This window comes from Polistes dominula, unplaced genomic scaffold, assembly GCF_049000335.1.
Source record: "Polistes dominula isolate Pdom_NZ unplaced genomic scaffold, Pdom_raw_medaka contig_16, whole genome shotgun sequence".
NCBI lineage: Eukaryota > Metazoa > Arthropoda > Insecta > Hymenoptera > Vespidae > Polistes > Polistes dominula.
In genome coordinates this window covers 1,153,232-1,180,429 of record NW_028301040.1, presented here as the reverse complement: position 1 = coordinate 1,180,429, position 27,198 = coordinate 1,153,232, and the positions used below count along the sequence as shown (strand labels likewise).

The following is a 27,198-nucleotide window of genomic DNA, read 5'->3' as shown; positions in this document are numbered from 1 at the left end:
GAAATGGGAAGACTTTCAAAAAGGCCAGATAGAAAGTAAAAGATAGAAAGAGAGAAAGAGAGAGAGAGAGAGATAGAGAAAAAATCAAGCAAAAACAATATTAGATAGAAGGTAGGAATAGCAAAAGAAAAGGTTTGTTTCAATTCAAACATAATTACGCGTTTTTTGCGATTTAACAATGATCTAAAAGTATTATTTCTGTTTTTATCTTTACTTTGTCTTTCTCTTTGTAACTCTTTGTAAATGTAGATTCTGGTTTTTGTTTTTTTTTTTTTTTTTTATCGTCTTGATTCGCAAAGGTTGAAAATGCCTGACTAAAACGATAACTGGCTTTCCAAACAATTTTATATATATATATATATATATACCAGGGGAAAGATATAAACAAATATAATATCTTTAACATGTAACTGTGGTTACGACTGTAGTCTACTGTTGTATGTTATATAGTAGTGTGTATTTTGTGCGAACATAATTTTAACTTCAAAGAGTACGACGATGATATTATAAAACTTCAAAAGATACTTAGTCAAATCTTTTTCAAAAATAAAACAACCAACCGGGTTAACAATTTTTACAAAAAAAAAGAGGCAAATTAAATTTTTAATACCTGAAATACACAAAAACTTTGTTATATTATTTGATTTACCTTTATTTAAATATACATACATATATATATATATATATATATATATATATATATATATATATATATATATATATATATATATTTAATAATATTCGAGTAGATTATCTCTACCAAACTTTTCAACTTTTATTTCCAAGCGTTAATTATAAATAAAGAAGGTCGCTATAAGTCTGTACACGGACCTTTAAATTTCTAGATCTGACGGTTAGGAAAGAACAAACCCTTTTGAAAAGTTTTCTTTAAAGTGAAGTTTACAAGAGAGAGAGAGAGAGAGGGTAGGGGAGAGGGTGAGAGAAATTTCAACGTTGGAAAATGCAAAATAAGTAACGATGTGTACGTAACGAGAACGAAAGGTATTCGTCGAAAATAAATTTTACATTAACATCCTTTCGGGATAAATTAAACGTCCAGCTTTAAATTCAGTATTCGCATTAAGTAATTACATAAATATCGTTTATATTACTTTTGATATACTATATATATATATATATAACGATATGTATTATTATTACAAAGCTTTGTTCAAAGTGTTCTGATAATTCCGTAACTTCAATAACATGAATATTCATTTACATAATGATATCAATTCAATTGAATAAACAAATTAATATTCGTACGTGAAGAAAAGAGAAAATGATACGTAAATACGTAAATAAAATCATTTAGACTATTTGAACCAATGTTACCCTTTAAACAACAACAACAACAAAATAACCAATAAACAAATTATGCCCTCCGTTAATTCGTAGCAATATGGTCGCATCGTCAATTTATTGTTAACATAATATTCAACGAAGTGTTGAGAATAAATGCTTGAAATATTTGTTTGTTTACGATTTAGATTGATTTTTATTTTACACACTTATATACACACTTATATACACACTTTTGATAATATAAATCGATAATAAAAGATTTATATAGGGTGGTATGCTAAGGTTGTACCTTCGATAGTCTCCTTCGTTTTCTCTACTTTTTCTTCTTCTTCTTCTTCTTTTACGGTCAATAAAGCAGCTTTTCGGTACGGAAAATACCCTATTAGTGTTTAGGCTATTAGCTCGAAAGAATCGTATCTTCCCGATGGGATTTTAATCGAACCATTTGTTACATTCTCCCATTCGTCCCTTTTATTCCTTAAGAATCGTGACCATTCGTGGAAACACGTTTAGAAAAGGGAAGACTAAAAGAAAGAAAAAAATACTAGACCTAGATCTTCATTGATGTTCCTTATCTATTCTATACGTACAGCTAGTACAATTACTATTCTTTACTAAAAGGTTAATAAATATTAAACGATCAAAGGATTAAACTTAATTAAAAAACCTTTTACGAAACAATGATAAACACAATGTCGTAATTTACAATAGAAATAAAAATAATAATAATAATATTATCGTGCATTAATGTATAAAATATTAAAACGATATTCATCATAGTACTGTAGATATATATATATATATATATAACTAGGGGTGCACTCACAATCAGTCCGATACACACGCATAATAAATAATTGGCGATTAATAAAATAATATTGCGATTATAAATTGAGATATAAACTATCCTATCTTTCAAGTTGGACAAAACTGCACACAGTGTGTAAAATTTGATTAAAATCGGTTAAGTAGTTTAAGAGTCCATTGCGGACAAACAACGTGACACGTAATTTATATATATATATTAAATAAGATAACATAAATTGTTAATAAAAAGAAAAGAAAATAGAAAATATACAGTAATGTTATTCAAGTATCATCGAATATTAAAAATACTGCATTGCACTTAGTTGAAAAGTGAATGGAATTTGTCCTTCCTTCGATTATTTCGTTTCGACGAGAAAGAATGACGATCGTATTTTTTCGCTCAATTAGTTGTGTCATTGAAAACTTAATTGATAATGATTAGATTAATCATTCATACGTATCTGTATTGAAGTATATTTAATCCTTACTCAATGATATTGTTCATATTTCATTTGTTTCTTTTACAGTAACAGCCCCAGGTGAAGGACAAGAATATTTAGAAGTATTGATAGGTGTATTAACAGCTATTATACTTCTCTTACTTATGGTATTCGGAGTGATTTTATTATTAAATCGACGACAAAAGCTACAAAGTTCACCAACCGTACTTAAAAATCCGTTTGGATTTACGATTAATATGAAGGTACATAAACTATTAATGACATTTTCTTTCGATTTATATTAATCTCACGAAACACTACAGATGACATTATTTCTAATCGCGAAACAATCTCTCTTGTTCATTAATACGAAATAACGGTTTGTAATTATTTAGGGATTACTTTTAAATTTAACACCTGGCGGCATGTTGAATGATGGAGGTAATCATGCATCATCAGTTGACGCACCAGAAGACGCCAGTGTTCACGAGTCATTAACAATGGAACAATTCGATTCTCCATTGGTCAGTCCACAATGTAAATCCACTTATGCTATCGTAGCTAATTCTGGTAAGTTTTTATTCATTTTTAATTATTCCAATTACTTATGTATCCTTATAATTAATATTATTAAAGCTTATCGATTATCGTCAGGTTTTTATATTGATTGATGATTTTCACTAATAAGGTGGTTTCGATAAATATTCAACTAAATTATTCAATATTATATTATAAGAATAACTTATTATTTATTAGATATAATTTATTTATTTAAAAGAATACTACAATTATATGTGAAATTATTAATTATTTAATTATTAATAAATTATTGTTATTTTTAACATATTCGCGACAGCTGACGTGAATTCACGTCTTTTCAAGTTCTATTCCTAGTTGATGCTGACGTGATGCACGTCATTTTACATTTTAAAAATTTAATAAAAATAAATTTATATATTATATATAATATTAAATATAATATATTTAAATATAGTATTCAAATAATTCTATTTTATTATATTATTATATTTTATTATATAAATATAAATTGAAATAATTTAAACCTATATTTATATATATATATTTATTTATAGAATATATATAAAAATTATTGTTTTTTTTTTCAAAATTTCCTTATTTTTGTCAGTACTTAGTATAAAAATCGAAAAAAATATGTCGGCCGCGAATGTGTTAAGTCACTTCCCACATAACTTACAATCGATAATAATTAATATTAATTGAATTTCAATATGAATTCATCGCGATATGTGATTACTATATATATAAAGAAAACAAAAAGGAATATTAATTTTCTATTTCAAATTCATAGAATCTACGAAAGATCCAGATAACTCAACGATTTCCGAAGAAAACGTAAGATTGAACAATCGAACGGATTCGATATTGGAACCACTGAGTCGTTCATCTTCCCCAACCGAATCAACTTCCCGTCACATTCAACATTACAGAACATTGCAAAGTTATAGCAGTTGTAATAGTAACAAATTTAACCTAACGACGACGACAACAACAACAACAACAACAACAACAACAACGTCAGCAACAATTGCAACAACATCAACAGCGACAACAACAAATTATCGTCGGGATATGGATCGAACTCATTCGAAACGTTGGCATACAACACCTAAAGAAAAGTCTGTAACGTTACAGCATAACAATGTTACGTCAATTAACAAGGTAATTTATCACTATACTTATATATACAATCGTTATTATTTAAAAGCATTCGATGTGGAACAAAGAAAACCGTTAAACGTTTATTCTCTCTCTCTCTCTCTCTCTCGCTCTTTCTCTTTTTTTCTCTGAACTACCATTATGTTCGATTTTATTTTTCCCTTATGGCGTTGGTGGCGAACTATGGCGCGACGAACATGACGGGGCATAAATTACTTTTCCAGATACCCGCACCCGTTGTCACTTGGAACATAGCTCCTAGCATGAACAAGCCATACAAATGCAAGGAAATCGAACCCACCGGTATACCACGACTTTGCTTAAGAACCACGGAGAAACTTGGCTCGAGTATTATCGGAGAAGTATTTATTTACATTTATAATAATATAATAATATTCCCACTCCCCCCCCCCCGTCCATTTTCAGTTTAAGTTCAATTATTACAAAATGCTAACCAAACAAATCGTTAACTCCCCCCTTAACATACAAATTAAATGGAACTTGATGCGATCAACAAATACTATTTAATTTCACTCAACTGAACAGTTACGTGAAAGCTACGAAAATGTATATTTTACTTTGAAATTTGAATTTTTTTTTTACTTTTTTTTATTTTCCCAGAGAAAAAAAGCTCTTGACCAGTCAGACTCGTCAAAGTTTACAATGGCCCATGAAATGAATGACGAGTCTGACTCGTCATTGTACGTCTATAGAAAATCTATAGAAAAAAAAATAAATAAATGACACGAAACTTCAATTAACTTATATTTCTTCGAAACTATCAGCAAACAATATTGAACTTATCATTCTATCGAAAACGAAAAGAAAAGAAAAGAAAAGAAATAAACTTAACAAAAGGTTAAAGTAGACATAAAAAAATAAAAAATGATGATGAAATGTTGAAACCCTTTAGGCTATCGTTTGCGAGACCGTAGACCTGGACGATGTTATACCGAGTGCCCCAAGATTGGTCGTGGCCCGTGTACCAACTTGTATCAACGACATTCGAAGTGGGCACATCATCAGCAGTAACAACGGCAGCAACAGCAGCAGCAGCAGCAACAGCAGCAGCAATAATGCTGGAGGGATCGGCATGCCGCCCGGTACGAACGATCAAATGAGAGAAGTGAGCTTTCTATCTGGATTGTCCGATCCAAATGTGGCAAGGATCTTGGGTGTTTGTGCAGCCGAGCCAGCACCATGGACAATCATCGAGTACACCGAACTCGGTGATCTTGCCCATTATCTTCAGTATAGCGTACCGCTTACAGGAACTTTAAGACCGACCTGCAATCTAAAGACCCTCAGGTACGATATAAATAAAGTAAATGGTATACCGTGTGCTTTTGTGTGTTGGTACGCCCTACCTTTTGGTTAACCCTCGGGGAATCTTTCGTACAACGTCCTAAGAATAAAAAGAAAATACAAAAAAAAATAAAAAATGAATATATATAATAAATGACTTTCTTCTCTCCGTAGTCAAAACTGTCTACTATACATGGGTACGCAAATAGCTTCGGGTATGAGGTACCTCGAATCAAAGAATCTGGTACACAAGGATCTGGCTGCCAGAAATTGCTTGGTTGGTCGATCCTACGCCGTGAAAGTTACCGATATCGCAATGTGCAGCGATCTTTACAAGAAGGATTACAGCGACATTGGTGGTAGACCACCAGCACCGATCAGATGGTTACCATGGGAAAGTATTCTCTTGGTAAGGAAAAATATATACATTTTCTTTTTTTGGTTTTCTCAAACCTTCCCTCGTTATTATTATATCGAATGTATGACGTAATCGAATATACATCGGTTGTTATTTTAGGACAGGTATACCTGTGCTAGTAGTACCTGGTCATTCGCAGTCACGCTTTGGGAAGTTATGAGTTTAGCTAGAGAAAAACCGTTTCAACATCTTACCAATGATCAAGTGATTAGAAATGCCGAACACATGTATTACGGAGAAGAATCACAAGTATTATTATTTTAAACTGTATAACATATATATATATTTGTATTTTGTTTTCAAATTAATGACGATTATTTCTTTTTTCTAGGTATTTCTACCAAAACCAACGATGTGTCCAGATGACGTTTACAAAATGATGTGTTCCTGTTGGAGAAGGGACGAAGAAGCTAGACCATCATTCAAAGATATTTATTCGTTTTTAAAGAACACAATAACGGATTATCGACCAGGCACATAACATCGATAAACAGTGAACGAATTGTTCCTCGTATCGAATGACAACGTTATCGGATGGGCTATGAGTAATCTGAAACGGTATTTGCCATACCGTTTCATTTGAGCTTCGGCACTTAGGTGAAAATCTTAGAAATCTTTGAAAAAGTACACGACCAGGAGCACAACAAAATCTTTCCTCTGTTTTTAATGTTCGCGAGTTTGAAAGAACTTTCATCAAAGAAACTAAGAAAAAAAAAGAATAAAAAAAGGATGAAAAAAAGAAATCTAAGAAATGCGTATTTGCGTTAGAATCTCATATCTAAACGCATCTAACATTAACCTACCGCTCTAGATTCGTCAACTGAACTTCCGTAAATGCTAACTAACGGTTTATTTGCTGCTGATTGGATTGCGAACAATTAGCTACACGTTTCCCGTTAATACGGTAAACGTGTCAAATGAGAGAGACTGCCAGTGTGCATGTGCATCTGTGTGTATGTGTATGTGTGTGTGTGTAATATGTGTGTAAATTGGACAAACAAAACAAAAAGAAATATCAGGTAAACAATTATGTATTTTTCCTACGTGGGAGAGACAGTTGTTAGGATCATTAATTTTTCCTTGAAAATCTTCATCGTGGCACGATAACTAAATATAGCCCAAGAGCCAATGATAGTTTTAGGGTCAGTCATTTTAACCCTGACCATAATTTGTAGAATGTTAAATTTAGTTGCGCTGTAAAACACAGTGATCGTCCGCTGGCGCATTAGTGGTGGGTGGGCCAACGGGAGCACCGAAAACACGCCCAAAAATTTTGAAGTTTTAATCATTTGAACCCTGCTAAAATTTATAGAGTTGATAAAAAAAAAAAAAAAAAAGAAGTTGATAAACTCAAAACTTTTTTTACGCGTTTTCGTGGCTAGCTGACGGCATACAGCCAGCTGTGACGATTTTTTTTTTTTTTTATTTAAATAATTATATTAACTATCAACTCTAGAAATTTTAGCCGGGTTAAAATGACTGAAATTGCACAATTTTGGGACGTGTTTTCGGTGCTCCCGTTGGTCCACCCACCGTTGGTGCGCCAGTTGACGGTCACTGTGCTTCACAGCACAACTAAATTTAACATTCTACAAATTATGGTCAGGATTAAAATGATTGACTAAAAAAATGTCACTGGTTCCCGAGCTAATACCATTATCTTTTTTTCAAATTTGACTTATAAAAAGAACAAGCAGAAAAAAAAAGATAACACAAGTCCTTCCTTGAAAAATCATTAATTGTCTCATCTTATTTTTCTTCTTCTTCTTCTTCTTCTTCTTCTTGACGATAAAATTCTAGCCTCGTACATTTTTAAATTCGTTTAATATTTAATATTTGATTAATTAATATTCAATTAAACCCTCTTATCTGATTACTTTTTCATTTTGTTTTACGGTCTAAAAATAAACGTTATAATTGAATCCTAACGACCGATGAAATTGCAACCATTCGTAAAACATTCCCCAGCCACTTGATATAATTTCCTTTCTACGAGAATAAATTCATTGTGTACAGTATTGTGAAATCGGTATAATGTGTAATGAGCACGTTATTACGATACGATAAAGTCTATCCACTGTACATATTAACAACAAAACGAAAGAGAAAAGAAATGAAATGAAATGAAATGAAATGAAATGAAATGAAAAAACAGAATAGAATAGAAACAAACAAACAAACAAACAAAAAATAAAGAAAAGAAAAGAAAATAATCTAGAACAATATGAGTGAATTAAAACTATCGAAATCGTGAAGATTTTTACGGTGCTACGCTTGTTAGAGTCGAAGATCGATTATCGGTTTTATTTAAATAATAATAATAATAATAATTATAATAATAATAATTATAATAATAATAATTATAATAACAATAGTAATAATAATAATAATAATAATAATAATAATAATAATAATAATAAGTGAGGAAAGTGCGTACGTGATACGAAAATTATCGTTTTATTTAATCGTTTGTAATTTAATCGACCGATCGAGTATATTTAAAAACATTTCTTCGTAACTAACGTAAAATAATTATTTTGTCGAAGGGTAGGAGAGACTATAACGATACTCGATCGATTAAATTTCAAAAAAAAAGGCTTGTCCTTTTTCAAAAGTCTTTTTTTAAATCAAAAAGTAATTGTACCGATAAAGTATCGTTTAAATATTTTTGATTGGTTATTAACACACTCGCGACCGCTGACGTGAATTCATGTCATATTTGACATTTTAAAAATTTAATAAAAAAATAAATTTATATATTATATATTATATATTATATAAATTTATATTATTTTATAATTATTATTATTTTTATTAATATTTTTTATTATTATTTTATTATTACTTTATTAGTATTTTATATTATATATTTATTTATATTATATATATATATATATTTTTTTTATTTTTTATATTACTATGTTTATATATTATATTTTATATTAATATTTCTAAAATTTATATTTACATATTTATAAAAATTTTATATATTAAATTTATATTTAAATATTATATATTATAATATAATTAAATATTATATATTATGTATTAGTATTATTATTTTAATATATATATAATATTAAATATAATATTTAAATATAATAAATATTCAAATAATTATATTTTATTATATTATTATATTTTCTTATTAAAATATAAATTTAACTAATTTAAACTTATATTTATATATTAAATTTATTATTTTGTCAAAATTGCATTATTTTTGTCGGTACTTACTAAAAAAAAACGAAAAAAATATATCGGCCGCGAATGTGTTAATTATTTCCCTTTTTGAAAAACAATATATCAACGATTATTTAAAATAAAACGATAAGAAATTTAAAATATTATTATTTCATCTAATTGAAACAATTTTTCCGACACTTTTTGAATCGCGAACAAAAATTGTTTTTTAACGTAGCAATTCGTGTACTTATTATAATTATTTTTGTTTATTATTATTATTATATTATATTATATATATATATATATATAGGTATTATGTATCCAGGAAGGTAAATTTGATGAGCGTGTAAATCGAAAAATGAGAAGTACGTTGATAAGAAAAAACAAAACAAAAAAAAAAACAAAAAAATGAAACGCTATGCCTTTATGTAAATCCGCTATCCGAACGCTCTTTCTTCTTCTTCTACTTCTACTTCTTCTAAATCTACTTCTACATCTATTTCTATATTTCTACATTTTCATCTTCTTTCTCTTCTTCTTCTTCTTCTTCTTCTTCTAATTCTAATTCTTCATCGTCTTCGTCTTCGTCTTCGTCTTCGTCTTCGTCTTCGTCTTCGTCTTTGACTTTGTCTTCTTCTTCTTCTTCTTCTTCTTCTGTACAATTTTCTTCTATCATTTTATTTACACTAAAAAAAAAAAAAAAAAATAAATAAATAAATAAATAAATAAAATAAAATAAAAAAAATCACACAGTGAAAGAAAGCAATGACAATTATTATACTTTAAGTGATAATTAATAAAAAAGAAAAAAAATGTAGATTAAGCCACATCTCGTCTTTCTTGTCTCTTCTTTTTTTTCGCAGATCCTTTTATAAAATTAATTAATTAATTAATTAATTAATTTAAAAAAAAACAAACAAACAAAAAAACTATGTAACGATATTAAATTATAGAAATTAATTCGATGTCATAAAGAAATAATATCCAAATTTGTTTTAAAAAAAAAAAATAAAAAAAAACGACACTTAATTTTATTTCTAATAACGGAAGAGAAAGATAAAAATAAAAATAAACATTAAAAAAAAAATAAAAAAAGATACAAAAGAAGATAACGTCGATTGCCATGGTATAATTTTTATTAGTCATCTTAACTTTGACCTATACCAGGGATCGGCAACTTTTTGAGTCGAAAAAGCTAAAAATTACAATTTACAAAATTTCAAAGTTTTTCAAAAAGCCACCAAATTTTTTCTTGCCAACAATAAATAATACTCGCATAAATAAAGCTTTTTGATTAAAAAAAAAAAATCTAATCTATTTATTCATCGGTGCCTAATCCTCGTTAATCGATTCAGAACAATTTTTAAATGTTTTTTTTTTTTTTTTTACTAAACTCTTTTAATTAAAGAGCCGCAGCTTCACATCCAAAGAGCCCCGCAGCTTCACATCCAAAGAGCTGCATGTGGCTCGCGAGCCGCAGGTTGCCGACCCCCTGACCTATACTGATATCTCTATTATATTCATTTTATTTATTTTTTGTATTTACCATACTATGAACAAGTATGTGTGCTCCGATATTTAATAAACAACGTGTGATTGAACATCTGTGTAGTAAGTATTTTAATGACCATTCTAATTGTTCATTTTCTTATCTTAAACTTTAGTCAAAAAAAAACTGATAATACAACAAATAATAGGAAATAAAGTGTCATGTGTTATCGTATGCAATTATACGATGCACAAGACGACTTGATATTACAATCTAAATGGCACAAACTAAAATGTCAGAAAAATTTCTCCCATCATCATCATCATCATCATCATCATCATCATTATCAAGATTAACAACACAACTAACATCGGTGAATTACCCATTTTCTCTTTACAGTGTACACTCCTATGACTCATTTAATGTGTCTATATGCACGCATCAGTATTCCAAATAAGTTTTATCAGTTTTAAGTACGGTGAAGAACCGTTTCAAGAATACTTACGAGATTTCCTTATATTGCATGTTTTCTTTTCTTTTTTTACGAAAGATTATCTTAAATGTTTTCTTTTCATTGACAAAGTAATAAATAATAATCATTCTAAGAAAATTATCATAATCCATGCATACACACTTTGAATGAAAATAACTTAAGACATTTGATTTATAACAAAAAAAAAAAAACAAACTTCTTAATCTCTTCATGGAAATAATTTTATCGCAAGGTTCATTCATAATTTAATCTTACATTAAACAAGATAAATATTACGATATCAGCCCCATAAAAAAAGAAAAATAAATAAATAAAATATCCAATAGCGACCATGAACGTGGAACATCGTCAAAGAATATCGAAATAAGGAATTTGATCGTAAAATAAAAATTGTATTCTAAATACAAGGATAATAATAATAATCTTTCTAATAATATTAACGATCTTAAAAATGAACATAGTAACATCGTTTCAAATTTTCATAGTCAATTTTACCTTTATCTTCTAACAAATTCGAAAATACAACGTGACAAATAAGGAAAATAATAAAAAAAAAACACACACACACTCACGATGGAAGTGAAACCTTCAAAGAAAACCAAGCTTCGTGACGTAAATATATCGAAACAATTGAATTGTAATATAGCGCAATCTATTGAAAGAACCTTACAGAAACTCTAGATAACCTCTAAATTAAAATCTTTAAATTAGTAATAAAAAATAATTTTTTTAAAAATCGCGATAAAAATTGTGCTATGTGTTAAGTTAGAAAAAAAATCACGTGAAATAAAATAAATTTCATTAAAATAAGTTGAGTAGTTTCGAAATTATTAGTGAACAAACATATAGTGACACTGAATTTTTATATATACAAATTTTATTAATTAATTAATTAATTAATTATTTTTCTTTCATCGATTTCACGGTTTCTTCCGTTTCACGTTTTTCCGTTTCACGATTTTCAGATCACCCTGATTCTAAAGAAGTTTTCACTTCAATAAAATAACAAAAATCATTCAGTACAAACAATCCTAAAATAATAATTGTTAATAATAAATTTCTCGAATTTCCAGCCTTTTGTGAGTCAATATGCCCGAAGGTTAAATCAAAAAGTTTAAAGGTTTGAACAAAATTTTTGAAGATAAGAGTAAGAAATGAAAAAGGGCAAACAAAATGATAAAAAAAATCTCAAACAATCCTAGAATATTATCGTAAAATTATCTAAAAGATACTAACCATAAAGTATACTATTACTAACATACAAATCTATGCATTATGCTTTGCTTTTTTTCATGTGTGATCAACGGTTATATTATTGATAATATTTTTACTAGAAAGATATAATAGAAAGAATAGATGTAAAGATAGAGATAAAGATGAAGATAAAGAGAGAAACAGAGAGAGAGAGTAGGGAAAAGATAGAGATAATAAAATGCTAGGCGTCAAACAGATGTGTACGTATATGTATGTTTATATGTATGTATGTCTCTTTCTCTTTCTCTATTTCTCTCTCACTCACTCTTTCACTTTTTCATTGGAACGTTGATGCGCGCGCGTGTTAGTATGCGATAGTCAGTTATCTTATAGGTTTATATAGTCCCATGAGGTGGGAAAGCGAGAGCATTAAAACGTTGACTGCCAGAGTGTGACACACTATTCGAACGCAACCCACAAAATGAAGTCTTACAATTTCCGATTAACTCTTCTTTTGATCCTAATACCAGCTGTGGTACATCTAAAAGGTAAATGATTTTCATTTATTATCGTATTAATACACATTTTTCATCGTCAAACTAATTTACACAAACGTTAATGCATTTAATGATAACTTTTTTATATTAAATAGTAATTATTCGATTCAAATTATTAGAAATTGTATTTGCCAACTATGAAATATTATAAATAATTTCTATTAAATTAATTTATAAGTACGTGTTTTTTTCTAAGAATATGTTACTAACAACATTAATACACATTTTTCATCGTCAAACTAATTTACACAAACGTTAATGCATTTAATGATAACTTTTTTATATTAAATAGTAATTATTCGATGAAAATTATTAGAAATTGTATTTTCCAACTATGAAATATTATAAATAATTTCTATTAAATTAATTTATAAGTAAGTACGTGTTTTTTTCTAGAAATATGTTAATAACAGCATTAATACACATTTTTCATCGTCAAACTAATTTACACAAACCTTAATATGTTTAATGATAAATTTTTGATATTAAATAATAATTATTCGATGAAAATTATTAGAAATTGTATTTTCCAACTATGAAATATTATAAATAATTTCTATTAAATTAATTTATAAGTTCGTACGTGTTTTTTTCTAAGAATATGTTACTAACAACATTAATACACATTTTTCATCGTCAAACTAATTTACTCAAACGTTACTACATTTAATGATAAATTTTTGATATTAAATAATAATTATTCGATGAAAATTATTAGAAATTGTATTTTCCAACTATGAAATATTATAAATAATTTCTATTAAATAATTTTATAAGTTCATCCGTGTTTTTTTCTAGAAATATGTTAATACCCACATTAATACAAATTTTTCATCGTCAAACTAATTTACACAAACGTTAATGCATTTAATGATAAATTTTTGATATTAAATAGTAATTATTCGATGAAAATTATTAGAAATTGTATTTTCCAACTATGAAATATTATAAATAATTTCTATTAAATTAATTTATAAGTTCGTACGTGTTTTTTTCTAAGAATATGTTAATGACCACATTAATACACAGTTTTCATCGTCAAACTAATTTACTCAAACGTTACTGCATTTAATGACACCTTTTTTATATTAAATAGTAATTATTCGATGAAAATTATTAGAAATTGTATTTTCCAACTATGAAATATTATAAATAATTTCTATTAAATTAATTTATAAGTTCGCACGTGTTTTTTTCTAGGAATATGTTAATAACAGCATTAATACACAGTTTTCATCGTCAAACTAATTTACACAAACGTTAATGCATTTAATGATAACTTTTTTATATTAAATAGTAATTATTCGATGAAAATTATTAGAAATTGTATTTTCCAACTATAAAATATAATAAATAATTTCTATTAAATTAGTTTATAAGTTCATACATATTTTTTCTAGGAATATGTTAATAACAACAGGAAAATACTGTACGAACCTAATTATAATTCAAACTTATACTATTTTCTATTTCAATAATCACATAAGTTGGTTATATACAAGCAACAGGATACTTGTAATCGGTAGATAACGTTTTAACACTTTAACACGGCTAAAATAATATTGATTTAGCAGTCAACGTAATGTAATACATACTTAACAATTTTCTATTGAACAAATTCATATAATTTCATTACGTATTACAAACAGTAATACATAATTTTGTTTGGTCAATAATGTATTAATACTTTTTAATTTAGTATTGATTTGTGTGTTTCATTATTTTCATACGATCCATACATATTTATTTAAAACGTATAAATAATCATACCTCCATATCCTTTATTTATTTATATATCATGACAAATGATCCTTCTAAATATTATATCGAATGATCGAGTGACGTTTCATGTTTCTTCATTTGTTATCGAACCATTTCAATTTGCATTACGAGTGATACTTTATATTCATATATTTTGGTATTTTCTGTTTTTTTTTTTTTTTTATTGGAATATATGTAACAAATAATGTTTCAGTATTCATATTATTTACGTTTGTCAAACAATATGAATAATTGCAAAAGAAAAAGTCACTATTTTCCATTACTAATTTTGAAATGACTGAATCTTTTTTATTTCTTCTTTCTCTCTCTCTCTCTCTCTCTTTCTTTTCGTATCTTCTTATACTCACTAGAAATTGAAATTTTTTTTTCCCCCGGTAACGAGAAACTTTCATCTCCTGTTACTCATCCTATCCTTCGCTTTTCTTCATCCTTGTCACCTCCTCTCCAATATCATTCTCAATTTTCTCATGCAATTTTCAATTTTCAATTGACAATATCCCCATTTTCGTTTAAAAGATATTTAAAAACTTTATATAAGGAACTATTGGATATAATTGAAATAAAGCTTCTTGTTTTTTTTTAATAATATGTGACGTAAATTAAATTAATTTATTATTTACAGCTCAGGAATATTGTCCACCAGAGAATTGTTTACCTCAAGAACAATGCAACAGTACAGTAAGCAATGCATCTTGTCCCAATGGCAATGAATGTTGCAGTATAGGTGAATATAACAAACAATTGTTCCCACTATTTATTTTGATATCATTTAAACAATGTATCATATCGTTGAGATAAATCTTTTCATATTTATATATATATATTTTTTTTTTACAGTTAAATCCGAATACAGAACGCACTGTCATCATTTTTCTGGAATTTGTATGAACAAATGTGGCGACGTAGTTACGGTAAAACAAGCTGTTGTCGATTGTCAGGAAAATGAACGATGTTGTATTTTAGTTTAAATCACATCATACAACGGGTACGCGAGATTTCAAAAGAAGAAAAATGATGAAACAAATCTTAAAAGAAAGAAACGACTACAATAATAACAGGTTTCATTCTTTTTTATTTTTTTTCTTTTTCTTTTTTTTTTTCATTTATATCAATCTGTAACAGATCACTTGAAACGTAATTATACGAAACACATATATATGTAATTAAATAATAATCCCTAAGGGAAATTGAAAGATTTCGTAATTGGCTTGTAGAGTCGTACACACACACACACACACAACAAACGCATTACCATTATTATAATACTTACACAAACACACAAATACACATATATATATATATATACACGTAGAGAAAGAAATTCCGTGTTAAATTCAGAGACGCGTGCCGTGTTCACGATCGTGTGCCAAAATGAAAGCGAGTCCGACTGGTTTTACAATTATAACGGGATTCGATTTACAACGAAGTCATTTTTGCGTGACTCGTTCGTTTAAATGGGTCTCTTTCAAATTCAACCCACGTTTTGTCTTCTTGACTAATACAATTATACATATATATATTTATATTTATACTTAAATAATATTATTGATAGAGATAAATGTTTGTTTGAAGACAAACCAAAACAAAAGAGAATTATAAATAAATAATATTAATAAAACTAATATATATATATATATATATATATATATATATATATATATATATATATATATATATATATATAATAATAAGATGTAATTGATATTTCACCGAACGTATATAATCACCCAATCATCCTAATCAATCTCAAAGTCCACGTAGAATAATTGTCATCGGTTATATAACTCATACAAAACCTTCACGAGACTAGAATACCAAACGATCATTATCTATCCGTTATTATTATAGGAAATGATATACTCGTGATAATCAATGAAAACAATTACCTTTGTAAACTTGACTCCTAGTGAACTATGAAGAAATCATCGAAACTTGAGATATTATACCCATAGGTGAATGAAAAATAAACCATCATAACACAACAATAACAATAACAATAACAATAACAATAACAATACAACGAGAGAAGAATACAAAACTAGTATAATAAAAATAAATAGTAGAAAAAAAAATAATAAAGAAATGAAGAAAGAGAGAAAGATTCGAGAATGAGAAAGGTAAGAAGAAGAAGAAGATGAAGAAGAACAGAAACGGGAGTAACCTGAGGTAAAAGAGAGCAAGTAAGAAAACCAAGTAGAAAGAGAAAGAGATATGAAAAAGAAGAGAAAGTAAAAGAGAAAAAAGATTAAAAAAGAAGAAGAAGAAGAAGAACAAGAAGAAGAAGAAGAAGAAAACGAGAGAAAGATCACCCAAGGCAATGCAGTCGAACGCGCCGATAGCTCGTATATATATATATATCTTGAATAACTATATACATATGTATACGTGTGTGTGGGTGTGTGTGAGAAGTTCGTGTACGTACATAAAAGAAGAGGACGTTCGGTTATCCCGGAGGCCAAGAAGCGGCAGAATCATGCAGTCTCTCTTCCCTCTGCTACCCCCTTTCCCTGTACCCCTCTACCCCTAACTATAGAAGGAAGAATAACCTGAGGGTAAACGTGGAGGTGTGTATTCCATCGCGAGTGCGGTGGGGAGCCACGGTCGCCATGCCTCCGGCACGGAAACGAGGAGAGATAGCGGCGATCTCTTCGTCTCCTTCTTCTCTTCTTCCACTTCCTCCAACTCCACAACCACCTCCTCACTATGCTGGAAGGTTATGAGAAGAGAAAGAGAGAGAGAGAGAGAGAAAGAGAAACTACGTTACCCTGAGGCTAACCAACGAGACGATGCGCTCTGCAATGCCTCAGGCTACACCACACCGTGTTCTTCTCTTTCTCTTTCTCTTTCTCTTCTTTTCTTTTCTTTTCTTTTCTTTTCCTCTCCTCTCTTCTCCTCTACTCTCCTCTTCAACCTTCTTTCTCTATCTCCTTTTCAACCTGACCTGTGGCTATTCTTCCTCACCCCCAAACCCATCTTTCCTTTCCGTTACCCACGCTCTTTCTTCTTTACCCATTTCTCCTCCTTCTTCTCTTCTTCTTCTTCTTCATCATCTTCTTCTTCTTCTTCTGTTTCTTCTCTTAAACGAACAACCCCCGCCCCCCTCTCCCGTTGATCCTCTAATAATTCTACCGCCAAGATATCTTCACATTGTCTACAATTTTGCATACCAGTTTTCATCAACTAACTTTCTTATTTGTTTAACATTTGAAGCAATACGCGCCACTATAGTGGCTTTTGCGGATACCATTTTTTTTTTTAAATATATTATATGTGTGTACCTAATTTTATATATATATATATATATATAGTAATCAAATTTTAAATGATTCAAATTAACTCACAGTTCGTAAATTGAGCATTAAACAATTCACATGAAAATGAAAAGTACATTTAGAAACGTCAAAAAATAATTGTTTTTTTTTTTTTTTATCGAAACACCTTTTTTTATAACTTCAATAGTAATCAACGTTGTTTGATTATATTTATTTCATAATAATTAATCGCATCAGGGTTTTTTTTTTTTAAGAATAATATATATATATATACGCTATGACCATGAAAATATAAAAATTGTCCTTGTCCTTGTGAAAATTCTCCTCGTATCTTCGATCCAATTAATTTACAACGAGTCAACGTTTCATTTGCGACAATTGCAAAATGGACTGAAATTAGGTCAATTGAATGTACCGTTATATACAATGACATTATATCAATTATTGTACACACACGCATCGATGGAATTCTAATTGAACGATATAATTTATATCATAACAATATCTCGTAGAATCATATTTTTATGTAATTACAGACTTAGATTGTCATTTTCATTCTAACTGAATTTGTCTATTATTTTCTATCTTACCCTAATAGCACAAAATATTGAATACATGTGTATTTTTAATATTATTATATTACTATAATTATTATAATAATATTAATTTAATAATAATATTATATAAATTTATTAAAACAGTATAATTTACTTAACTATATACTAATATATAACTACTATAATTAAAATTATTATATAAATTTAATATTAATAAATATTATTATTATATTAAATTAATTAATATTAATATTAATATTATATTATAATATTAAATATAAAAAGAGAGACATTGAATCACTTTTTAATATTAAATACACACATGTATTCAATAATTTTCAATATTTAATGCTACTAGGGATTTGTTTTCCTTGTTTTTTTTTAGATAATTTCAACTTGCAATTTTCATTCTAATAATTTTGTTGATTCATTTCTTATTTTCATCGTGTTCTTTTTCATGAAAGAAATTTCAATATAAAAGAAACACATTCCTTTTCTCAATAATCCAATCATATCATTTGTCATTTAAAATCATTTTGTCCAAATTTTGTTTTCTTACTTTTCATCTATTCTTTTTTCCTTTCTTTTCTAGAAAGAAATTTCGATAAGACACATTTGTTATTCGCGTTCCGGGCCCACTCTTCCATTCCTCCGGCTAAAATATCCTCTTATCCTCTTTCAAGTGACGCGAACGTGAGGGCGAACGCGCGCACGCGCGTGCGCACTCTCTAGTGCGCTTACTTAGAGGGGGAGTAACGATGCCCTAAGGCTTCCTCGTGCGTTGCGGCTTCGTAACGATAAGCAACCAAATGAAATATTAATGAAGTACCACCGGCACACGGCGACCACCGTTTTTCCCTAGACGTTTCACCACCGATTACGTTCCTGAATATCACGGAAGTCATCAACGATCAATCCGGCAATTCGATTCGACGCGTGCCGAATAAATCTCTTGGAAGGTGATGGAGAAGGAGGAGGAGGAGGAGGAGGAGAAGGGGAACATGGGGAATGACATATGTCTTTAAACACAACAACAACAAGAACAAAAACTAAACTGTTATTTCACACGATCTAATTTCCCTATAAAAATCAAAAGTATTTTTATTGTCATTTAATTATTGTTCCCCTTTTTTGAAAAATGTCGACACGTTATTTTTCCACCAACACATTATCACACGTATTTCTAATAAGATAGTTGCATCTTTGACTATTTTTTTTTTGTTTTTTTTTTTAGAATTAATACTATACTTATGTTTCTTTTACAAACACTCAATTGTATTCTGCATGCAATGTACATTTGTAATGTAATTGAATATTGAAAATTGAATATATATATATATTACAAATATATTATTAATTTATATATTAATATTATTATATTACTGTAATTATTTAATAATAATATTTATTTCATATTTTAATATTAATATTATATAAATTTATTAATACTATAATTTACTTAGTATATATACTAATATATAACTATATATAACTACTATATAACTATATAATTTTATATCTATATATAACTACTGTATAAATATAATATATAAAATTATTATTAAATTAATTAATATTAATATTAATATTAAATTATAATAATGATAAAATAATAAATATAAGAATGTATACACTTCGTTATTGTTCGATTTTGAAATTAACGATTTCATATTAAAATCAATTTCTTACAAAAATAAATTTGACAATTAACTTAAACTATTTTTATTTATTTCTTTAAGTTTTGCATTTGTTTTTTTTTTTTTTTGAAAGATCAAAATTTACGATAAACAGTTTGTCTAAATATATATATATGTAAGAAGTATACTACTTCTCTGGCTCGTTCGTAAAATCAAGATAAATTGTTGATATATGTATGAGCCAAGAGTAACTTATACCAGTTCTCCCTCCCTTTCTCCCTCTCTCTCTCTCTCTCTCTCTCTCGGTGTAATAATTATGCGCCAATAAATTGATTCATTAAAGAGGACTAAGTAATGACCGCATGTTGTCCGAGCTTATCGTGTTTCTCTTGCGAAGCGACGACAAGCGAAATATAATTTTCTCTACTTCGACGATATTCACGAGTGACATGCCCTCGAGGAACGTTCACGCGTGTTCTCAAACCTTACCAGCTATGGAAAAACTTCCAAAGTAGACTTATAGTTAGTACTAAGTGTTAAGAATAATCCGATAACTGTACATTTCTTTTTTTTTTTTCAATAATATATAAAACTGTCAACCATTTTAACTTACAATTGAAATAAAATCAAACGACTAATATCATTTAATTTTAATGTCGACAATTATTCGAATATACACGACCGTGCAATTAAACAATTACAAAATTAATTTATAATTACAACTATTATTTTAATATAATAATTTCATATATATATTAAATACCACATATTAAATAATATTATTTAATATAATAATATTATTTTAATATAATAATTATATATATGTATATGTATATATAATAAAATTATTATAATAAAATTTAGTAAAATATATATATATATATATAATATAATAATAAACTTATTATAATATAATTTAATAAAATATATATATAATATAATATAATTTAATATAATTTTATAAAAATAAATAATATATTAATATAATAAAATATATTCTTATATATATTTAATAATAATTATTAATCTAAATTATAAGTAGCATAAGTATTAATATTAATATAAATTAAATTGACAAAATTACATTAATCTATTTACCTTTCTTTATAAAGTAATATATTGATCATATAATAAATGTAATTTAATTATATATGTTAATTAATGAGTTATCCTAATTAAAGTAAAGTAATTTAGTTAAAGTAAGCAAACAATCCAATTTATATTGTTGAATGATAAAAAGCAAAAATTAAATTCCAATTTGAATTTTTGTGGTACAACTAAAATTCAGATTAGTTATAATTTTTCTAATTCATTTGTAAATGAACTTTTTGAAAGATGATAGGCGTTTAAAGCAAACAATTTTCACGAAACAATGTATGAAAATGACGCGTGCATCTATACAATGAAGATTCGTGTCAAGTTTTGTTCAAGTTGAATACGTTCGACCCGAGGCAATTTAGTAATTATAGTTACTTGTAAACGAAAAAAAAAAAAAAAGATAAAAATAGAAATAGAGAAGGAGAGAGAGGTGGGGCTAGGCTGGGGCTGGGGTGAGGTGAGGTAAGGGAGGATAAGGAAAAAATATGTTAAGAAGAAGAAAGATAACGAATAATCCGTACTTGGTAACGCTAAAATATTCTAACCATTACAAGAATATACTTCCTGCGTATCTTTTACCATCGTTAGCATACTTGCCTCGTTATTTTTGTCCTCGCTGATGTTAAACTAATATTACAAACTATTGTATAAGTATATACATATATATATATGTTTAAAACCGATGAACTTTAGAATCCTGCAACATTAACTTTTTTAATTACATTTAGTTAGTAAAAAAAAAAAAAAAGAAAAGAAAAATTACTCCTACACTTACTGCAATTTCACATTAAGTATTAACCGACTATAAAACAATTGAATTTATCTTTGATCTGAAAAAAACAAAAAAAAAACAAAAGAAAATATTCTGAAAAAATTCTTTAACCCTCTTTCCCGTGCCTTTATTTAGCTCGACGAAATTTAGGCCCAAGTGTTACACGTCAACGAATGCTAAACGTGCCTTACTCGTGATGTTTATGTTTGGCCCGACTATCTGTTCACGAGCCTGGCTCGTTAAAGCACGAAATGGAATTAAATATAACAATCCACCTGTAATAAATCGTTGTAATAAAAATACATCAAAATAGGATATTTACGTGTCCCTATTCCTCCTCCTTCGAACCCCCTAATTATTCTTATGATAAATCACTTCATTATGAGTTTTGTCTGAAACAAAACAAAACAAAACAATACAATACAATACAATACAAAACAAAGAAAATTATTTTAATATATTATTATTATTTTTTTTTTTTTTAAATAAACAAAAATAAGTACTCAGAAAGAAGCAGTGGCGCGAGCCGCAAAACTATACTAACCGTGGGCACATAACCTTCGTCGTGCATCGCCATCTCGCTCGATCTTCACGATCTTCACGAGTCGCCTAAGGACTTGCCTGCCTATAAGCAGACTTTGCCGAAGGAAGGAAGGAAGAAAGAAAGAAAGAAAGAAAGAGAAAGATAAAAAGAGGGGGCAAGTGGGTGGGGGGGGGGAGAGAGAAGAGGTGGGGAAGAGAGAGCCGGAAGGACGAACCCGACTCTAACAACGTTTCCGTTTCTATCTCTCTCTCTCTCTCTCTCTCTCTTTCCTTTTTTTTCTTTCTGATACTAACTCACCCCCCCACCCTCCTCCTCTCCCCCACTCCCCTCGCCACCACCTTCGCAATCACCTCCTCTTCATCCTCATCTTCTTCTTCTTCTTCTTCTTCTTATCCTCCGAAAGTAAAAGAGGGAGGTGCCTTTGTTCATCACACACATATAATTCTCGTGCACGTGTATGAAATAAACATTAAAATCAACTGCCATAATGTCATAAGAATGGAGACATTTTCTAACATTAATTACAATAATCATTAATTAAAGGTATTAGTATTTAATTAGTGAAGTATATTATATACGTTTCTCAAAAAAAAAAACAAAAATGAACATCCTACTTAACTCATTACCTGCCACAATACGAAAATGTAAAAGAAGAAATGATATTAACTGTATTAATGATATTCATACTAACCAAATAGAACTATTTTTGTAACAATTGTTTTTTTTTTTTTTTTTTTTTTTTTTTTAATTATTATAAATATAAAAATACAAATATAATATAATTATTAAATAAATTAATATTAAATATAGAAATATATATGAATATAAATTAATGAAAAATAAATCTATATCAAAAGTATCTAATTACTAAATATTAAATATAATAATTATTTTATATCATTAATTATTATAATTATTATATAATTATATAATTATATTATATGTAATTATTATAAAATAAAATAATGAAAATTTGTAATATTTTTATAAAGCGCGAAGTACGAACTTATGATTTTAACGAATATATATTTCATTTGGAAGTTGCAATTATTAAAAAAAAAAAAAAAAAGTAATTTGAAAATGTGTCCCCCAAAAAAATGCCATTGACAGGTAATAGATTAAATCAAATGTCACGAGATAATTCCCTAAATTTGTATATATATTATAATATAACAGTTACAAATGATTAATATCTTTTAAAACGTGTTATATATATCAAAACTTGATTTAAATATAATTTATCGTTAAAGTATCATAGTTCAAGTTTGTTTGATAAGTTAATCGTTAAACTAATCGTGCAATAGTGCATCATTTCTTTCCTATTTGTAATAGAAGATCTCGTTAATAACAGCATTGAAGTATCTCAACGTTATTTAAGTATCTAACATCTTATGGCAATATACTTAACGTTATATCTGATAATTATTAAGCATGACTTAGAGATTAATATTAGTTGTACCAACAAGCTCTTGTTCAAACTATTCCTATCACTCTCCCTCTCTCTCTCTCTCTCTCTCTTCTCTCTCTCTCTCTCATACACTTTCTCTTGCACTTTTAAACATAAATATTGAAATACGAGTTATCGAACAGAGATTATCATCACGCAAACCAATCACAATGACATAATTAATCGTTCCTAAAGAGAATCATTTCAAATGAATACATATAATATATACTGTATACGGTAAACTCATAAAATATACATTTCATTCTTTCAACCAACTAAATTTCTGGTTGAATAACAAATTTTCTTGTTCGAATGGGAAAACATAAAAGGTGAACTTCTTTACATCTACTCTCTTCTCCTCTCCTTTTTTTCTGTATGTTTCTTTCTCTCTCTCTCTCTCTCTCTCTTTTTGGTCCCTCCTCAACCTCCAGTTCTCTCGAACGGGGGTGTCCCGTAAAAAAGTACCTCTCGCACGAGCGAACGAACGAACGAACCAAGAGAAGAAGAAGAAGGCAGGAGAATTTACGGCGGCGGCTTAAGAATGACGGCTTGCACTTTAGCTAAAGGCGATACACGTTGGTAACTCCTCCGGTACAGACGATCTTCGCACCGCGAAATGTCTTTCGTGCTTTCTAATTACGCGAATCTTTTGTTCTGTCTCTTCCCTTAACCCTTTAGGGTAAGAACACTTGAGATACGCATAATTTCAAGATTTTCAAACGATATTTTTCTATGCTTACGATTACGTTATCCACATATAATATTTAAATTTAACGATTGTAAAAGATTAAAACTCTAAAGGTAACCAACAAATGTTTTTTTTTCAATACAAAAAGGTCCAATTTGGATTATATTGTAAAACACTAAGATAAATGCACCAGTAGTTGACCAGTTAAGGTAAATTTTTATCGTAAATGGTTGTAACTTGTTGTATACTTATTATATAGTGGGGTTCAATAAATGAAAATATTTTTTGAACTTCAGACATCATATAACAAAGCATACTTTTTCGAAATTATAAACCTTTATCGACAGGGTATCACTGCATCAGTAGTTGATCATTTGTGAACCCAAAAAAAAACAGTAATTGACCTTTCTATTCTAAAACACTACATAAATCTTATAATATCTCAAAATAATTAATAAAATTATACAAATCTACGTAAAGAACGAATTTTCTACAAAACAAAAGAAAAATGAGTATATTTCAGAAGAGTAACTAGAAACAAGTAGATCTCATGAGTAACAAGAGTAGGAGGAAAGAAAGGGTTTGTTCTGCACTCGCGATGCTCGTTTTTGATTTTTCTCTCTGAAGCCACCTCGAGTAACACCCGAGGCGGTTAATAAGCATTACCAACTACGTATGAACTTGATCGTATGAGAATGAGAAAGACAAAGAGAGTAAATAATCAAGAGAGAGAAAGAAAGAGAGAGCAAAAAATAAAAAAAAATAAAAAACAAAAGAAAAATTTAAGAAGGAAGAAGAGAAGAACTGGGGGCCCCAGAGCACGTCCCACGGCCACCTATGGGAGCCGCCTGTTTTTCTCAAGCTTAACGTTCCTCAACCTTACGTAAGTACCACAATGGGAGACAAAGACAAGAAGAAGAGAAAGAGATAATAATATAAGTATAAGTATAAGAAGAAGAAGAAGAAGAAGAAGAAGAAAAGGAAGAGAATAGGTTGAAGAAGGGGTAGGGGGTGGGGGGAAGAAGGAGGAGAGGAAAGAGTAAAAAGGGGGGCATCGAGGACGAAGAAAAAGGACCTCGGGGTCCGTCTGGGATCTTCTCAAAATGATTCACAGCCTCCGGTAATTTACATTCGCTTGCGTGGGTGATCGTCGTTTCTGGGGGGCCCGCCGGCCATATTTTCCTCTTCGTCGACTACCATCGAAAAGGTTAAACATACACCCACCAGAGGTCACATAAGCGGCCAAGAGAAAGACCGTTCGTTGGTTGGTTCGTTCGTTCGTTCGTACGTTCATTCCTCTGATCTCTCTTTCTCTCTTTCACACACTCTCTCTCTCTTAACCATTCTCTCTTTTATTTTGTCTCTCTTTTCCATCTCCCTATTCTCTGTCTTTCTTTTCTCCTTTGTAACTCGCTAGTACGCGCACGCCTACACACCAAGAACATATCATGGACAAGCGTACCATCTATTCACCCTTCGATAGATCCAATATACCAACACAAAAGGAATCTTTTTCATGATAAAATCCTTCTTCGATATTCCTCCTTTTCTATCCAATCCTCTCTCTCTCTCTCTCTCTCTCCCTCTCTCTTAAGAGATAATTGTCATTTTCTAATAACGTTAGAAAAGCATGAAGATCTTAACACGTTCCTTTCGTTAAACATTAACGAGTCAATATTATATTCGAAAGTAATCTCAATCGTATAATAATTTAATATTATGACATCAAATCGATATAACGATCATTCCAAAGAGATTTAACCTTAAGATAAATAAACGTAATAACTTAAACTCATAAATCATCGTATCAAACCAACCAAGGAATTCGTAAACGCTGTCGTCAAAGATGATTATTGGTCAATGCAAAAAACTCTCAAAAGCTGATTCTTCGGAGGATAACTTTTTATCCTCGATGATCGCTCGAGAATGAGAGATAAAGAAAGAGATAAAAAGTTAGAGATAAAGAGAAAGAAAGAGAGAGAGAGAGAGAGAGAGAGAGAAAGTGAAAAAAGATAAGAGAAAGGGATCGGAGGTGGGTAGCCGACGTTCTCGCCTTGAGCAAGAGACCCGTTTCAAAGACACGTTGAGCAAAACCAAGGGAGGAGAATGAGAAGGTGGAGGAGGATGAGGAGGAGGAGGAGGAGGGGGTTGGGGCTAGAGCTGGGGGACTGGGACGAGAACGAGGAAGGAGAAGGGGGTCAGGGGGAGGGCTTCTCCCTAAAATATGTGAACCCACGGGCTACACTCGGACTCTTCGCGTTACATCCTGCTGAACGCTTCGAGCGTATACTCGTCCGTTATGCCGGCAGTCTGTATATCGTATGATACAAAAACATGACATTATTTTCTTCTTTCTTTTTCTTTCTGTTTCTCTCTCTCTCTCTCTCTCTCTCTCTCTCTCTCTTTTTCTGTATCTCTCAGTACCTCCCACTCTAACGACTCATCTCATTCGCTACTCCCTACCTTTCTTACTCAACCCCCCCCTCCCCTCCCCTCCCTTATCCTGAGT

General features: G+C 29.2%; 2 protein-coding genes across 4 annotated transcripts in view; both read left to right on the top strand.

Moving 5' to 3' along the window:
* Positions 1-10,254, top strand: part of LOC107067199 (discoidin domain-containing receptor 2) — a 72,872-nt gene extending 62,618 nt beyond the window's left edge. For 2 of the 3 annotated variants that reach the window (XM_015322480.2, XM_089174849.1), the window contains 8 exons: positions 2,640-2,815; positions 2,948-3,122; positions 3,883-4,253; positions 4,475-4,612; positions 5,164-5,558; positions 5,730-5,964; positions 6,073-6,222; positions 6,305-10,254. In XM_015322480.2, coding sequence (XP_015177966.2) covers positions 2,640-2,815; positions 2,948-3,122; positions 3,883-4,253; positions 4,475-4,612; positions 5,164-5,558; positions 5,730-5,964; positions 6,073-6,222; positions 6,305-6,454 — 1,790 coding nt within the window. In that variant the 3' untranslated portion in view covers positions 6,455-10,254. Of the gene's footprint in view, positions 1-2,639; positions 2,816-2,947; positions 3,123-3,882; positions 4,254-4,474; positions 4,613-5,163; positions 5,559-5,729; positions 5,965-6,072; positions 6,223-6,304 lie in introns of those variants that run through there. The other variant, XM_015322481.2, reaches the window with a different exon arrangement.
* Positions 10,255-12,722: 2,468 nt separating this feature from the next.
* On the top strand, positions 12,723-16,308 carry LOC107067206 (uncharacterized). The gene is made up of 3 exons (XM_015322501.2): positions 12,723-12,883; positions 15,297-15,398; positions 15,512-16,308. The coding sequence occupies exons 1-3, from the start codon at positions 12,817-12,819 to the stop codon at positions 15,640-15,642; spliced, it is 300 nt and encodes a 99-aa protein (XP_015177987.2). The 5' UTR covers positions 12,723-12,816; the 3' UTR covers positions 15,643-16,308.
* Positions 16,309-27,198: the final 10,890 nt, after the last annotated feature.

What these genes read in the sequence shown, in the direction of transcription:
- LOC107067206 (XM_015322501.2), top strand. Translation starts at nt 12,817, where the DNA reads ATGAAGTCTTACAATTTCCGATTAACTCTTCTTTTGATCCTAATACCA. An exon ending in AGCTGTGGTACATCTAAAAG is followed by an intron (nt 12,884 to 15,296) that starts GTAAATGATTTT and finishes TATTATTTACAG; the next exon opens with CTCAGGAATATTGTCCACCA. An exon ending in CAATGAATGTTGCAGTATAG is followed by an intron (nt 15,399 to 15,511) that starts GTGAATATAACA and finishes TTTTTTTTACAG; the next exon opens with TTAAATCCGAATACAGAACG.